Below are 3,968 nucleotides of genomic sequence, written 5' to 3'. Positions count from 1 at the left end.
ATTGATATTCCTCTACAGTCCCAATTTGTCTCAAGTTGGCAAGTTTTCCCAAGGGATTATTACTCATAGGTGGCCCAAACTTTACATGACAACACTCTTTTAAACGCCCCCAATCAAGATTTGCCTCTTCTTCTTCCATTTGATCAAACCACAATTGTGCCTCTCCTAAGAGATGGAATAAAGCTAACCCTACTTTGTCTACTTCGTTAGTCTGTTGATTGCCAAAAAAATTTCGCATCTTTTCATCCACCCTAAAGGATCTCCAACACCATCATAAATGGGAAATTCCAGTTTAGAGTATCGTGGTAGCACGCACCCACCTTGTTGCGAGTTTGAATTCATTTTTCTGCCTTCACTGCTACCCTGTTCCTCACTATTTTTCTCTGAATCCCCTTTCGTTATCTTTTGGAGTGAAAGAGATAACATTTCCACTTGCTGCTCTAATACTTGTTGCCTTGTGGTTATTTGTTCCATGAAAGCCTCCAGCTTGGATATCAAAGTTTTTTCATCACCCATTACAGCCGACTTTGATACCAAGTTGTTATGCGCCTTGGTGTAGGATCTAGTCATAGTTTAGACGAGAAAGAATTCTTGCTCCGACCTATGATTACTCAAAGACGTAAATTCGTCCTTGACTAAACCCTCCGAAAATAACGTATCTTTCTTATAGGATAATTACTTATCTCTTTATTTCATATTGACAGCCTTTTATAAACTGTAAATAACAAAGGTGAGAGTCCTAATAGAATTCCTAACTTAAAATTTACGAAGGAAATTAAAACCTAATATAATAGAGAAAATAAGTAAAACCAAAACTCTTAATAAAACCTGATATAATAAAGAAAATAAATAAAACTAAAACTCTTAATTGCAATTAAGGAGCCCCAAATATACGAAAATAGCAATTCATTTAACAAGCTATTAATATGCCAAAAAGTAAAATAAATACAAAAGTAGCATAAACACGTTTACAGCACAAAAAATTATACCACCATGACAGAATGCACAGTTTTTCGAGACTAAAATGAAGCATGTAGGCATACACTTCATGATATTGAACTACCTAAGTATAATTTGTAAGCCAAAAACACAGTTTAAAGTAACAAATGAAAGCAAGTAGCCATCACCAACTGTTTGATGTTCCCAACCAAAGGTTCTGCTGGATTTGCTGCAATGGCGAGAAGCAACTTCAAGATGATTTTAGAACCGAACTTTCATAAGCTTATTCAAAGATGAGATCAGAGTAACATGTTTACCAGAGCAGATTTTCTTCTTCAGAAGCAATGTGAACACCATCCGGAGTGGGTTGGTGGTCAAAGGTTATTCTTCAACAATATTAATGAGCTCATATTCAATCAAAGACAGATTGTTATCTTCCTTCACCTTGAAACTATCGGGTTCAGCGACCTCAACACGACCCCACTTGTCCACTGCAAGCCTCATCGACCCCTTAAACATGTCAATTTTTGCATTTCGAAGAGTTAGGGTAGCACCTTCTTTCATGAAGTCAACTGCAAAAGATTAATACATAAATAGATGGTGTTAGTTCAGATTAACACTGTAATTATCAAACAAATAAAGCATAGTTGAGCACCTTCGCTATCTGATAACACCACATATGAATCAAACATCAAATCTAGGAAACCTCTAAGTAATTGTCGAAACATATTTATAATCATTATTGGGTGACCTTAATGTAATCTATCTGAGCTCAAACAATACATCATAATAAAGTCTAACATCATAACTGATACCTATAATATTTACTCCGATTAGAAATCCAAGGAATTTTGGCACTAAACCTTTACAGAGAATTAAACTCAAAGGCTTAGCCGAACAACAATCCAAAGAAGGGATATTTCACTCTTTTCATTCAGCAACAACAATCCGAAATATACATGTGGACCAAATGAACAAAAAAAATGCATGTGGACTTATCTTTTCCCATCTTTATCCATAAACAAGCTAGCTTTGGAACTATAGCACAAACAGATGCATAAATATAGAAGAGGTAGTGAATGGACAAAAATTGTCACATCTTGGATATGTGACTACATGTCTGGAAATGAAATATCAAATAAAATGCAATTGAATAATCATTTTATGCAGAAACTATTTAGTGGTTAGAATGAATAAATCCAAAAGATGCATACCATTAAAATGTGCAAACTTAAATTCATCCATGATACTGGTACCTATTTTGTTCCAATTCTTCAGTTTTCCTTTAAGTATCTGTGTCTGACACATGGTATAGGGATATTACCTCTAAAGATCCTCTAAGTACATGGAAACTTAGAAGATTCTAACCATCCCTTGTTGGACATCCAACACTCAACTGAATCTGAGTAATATATATCTGAACACTAACAAGCTAATAGGTTATCATAGCAAAAGCCAAAACTAGTATTTAGTTCATTGCAAGACAATACCTAAATAGACGTTCTTATCAGATAAAATGCATTGGTGGAATTTTAGGAAACCCAAATCTTCATTTCTCTTCTTCCATGAGGATAAAAAAGATATAACCAAATCCGATACAATTTACTTGCATGACTTGACACTTCAACTACATGAAATCAATGTTGCATTACTTGTCTAACAGAGAAAGAGGACGGTAATACGAAAAGCAATGAGTGATAGAAAAATTATCTGAGCGAAAATACAATCAAACATAAACTAAGTAAATGCAAGTATGCAAAACAGCAATATGCATGAGGAGTGAAACCACTAACAATAACTAAAGCAAAACTACTACTGGAATTAATCTGAGTAAGGAAAATATTACAAATAATATACCTTGTTCATTTCTTGCTGTAAAGATAATCATTCCTGTCTCGTCTCCGACCAAGCTTTCAGCAATCCGAATTTGACGAACTTGAGGACCATCAGGACGACCCTTCTGAAATACCATCTTTGTATTGACAACCTTGATCGTAAGAGTATGACCACTAGTCCCCGGGCGAAGTTGGTCCACCTTGGTGAAAATAGGCTTTCTCAATGTCTTTGATTCTGCCATTTCAATACCTTCCGAGAAAAATGAAAATAGAGATCATAAGTCTAAACAAAAAAATAAAAATAAAAATAAATTCTACCACTAAAATAAGCCTCTTAACCATGGAGACATGGGTTGAATTACAGAATATGATTTATATTCCAAATTTAGAAAACTTCAAATCTAAAAAAAAAAAAAAATTAAATGAGCTAAAAAAAAAATCGAAACTCCTAGTCAAACAGTTCGTTAAGAAAGAACTGTTCAATTTATCCTCCAAATCCAACAATTTGATCTGTGCAACTTGAATTTGCATTTAATAAGACAACATAACTCTAATAACAATCACTAGTTTTAGATGGAACAGTAAAATCCCTGACATTTTTCCCTAAAATTTACAGATTTTGATACACAGACAGATCAGAGAATAACACAAATGAAATCTAACGAATCAAAGTCCTGTGATTCTCGTTTCTGACAATTTAACAGAATGATTCCAACGATGGAAAAATTTTCAAACAAATAAAAAAACGTAAATTGGGTAAAAACAATTCAAAGAACGATTTGAGAGTTAGAAGAATTAAGGTTTCGAAAGTACCTTTGAAGATTTGGAGAAGGAGATCAAGTCGCGGATTAGAACAAACGGAGAGAAATCTGAGAAACAACAGTTAGCAGTCAGGGCAGTAAAAATCGACCTTTAAACGAACTACTTTCGAATCAATATCCACAGTTAATCTCCAATTAGATTTGTACAAATCCTACCGTTTTGTTTTGCTTTTATTTTCTTTTTAACTTTTTTTTTCCTTACTCAATTATAGGAAAGTATAAACTATAAAATATCCTTAAGGCATAATCACTTCCTTGACCTTCTAAATTAAAAAAACAATTATTTTAACTCTTTATTTAATTTTTTGTCTTTTTTAATCATTAAATTTGTATTATTTGTCTAATCATTCCAAAACAATTTTGTCACAACGAA

At 33.4% G+C, this 3,968-nt stretch overlaps 1 protein-coding gene across 2 annotated transcripts; it reads right to left on the bottom strand.

Annotated features, from left to right (window-relative positions):
• Window positions 1-891: 891 nt before the first annotated feature.
• Window positions 892-3,768, bottom strand: LOC107960076 (uncharacterized protein At4g28440). 2 transcript variants are annotated; one of them, XR_001701088.2, is made up of 4 exons: window positions 3,588-3,768; window positions 2,797-3,024; window positions 1,257-1,511; window positions 892-1,168 (listed from the first exon to the last, which is right to left on the bottom strand). XR_001701088.2 is itself a non-coding variant. In XM_016896287.2 (3 exons), exons 2-3 carry the CDS (start codon window positions 3,014-3,016, stop codon window positions 1,321-1,323), a joined length of 411 nt encoding a protein of 136 aa, XP_016751776.2. In that variant the 5' UTR covers window positions 3,017-3,024; window positions 3,588-3,768; the 3' UTR covers window positions 892-1,320. The 2 variants fall into 2 exon arrangements, 1 of the variants encoding a protein (XP_016751776.2); XM_016896287.2 differs by having other exon boundaries at window positions 892-1,511.
• Window positions 3,769-3,968: the final 200 nt, after the last annotated feature.

The sequence above is a fragment of the Gossypium hirsutum genome, chromosome A05 (assembly GCF_007990345.1).
Source record: "Gossypium hirsutum isolate 1008001.06 chromosome A05, Gossypium_hirsutum_v2.1, whole genome shotgun sequence".
NCBI lineage: Eukaryota > Viridiplantae > Streptophyta > Magnoliopsida > Malvales > Malvaceae > Gossypium > Gossypium hirsutum.
This window is presented reverse-complemented; position numbering and strand designations above follow the sequence as displayed.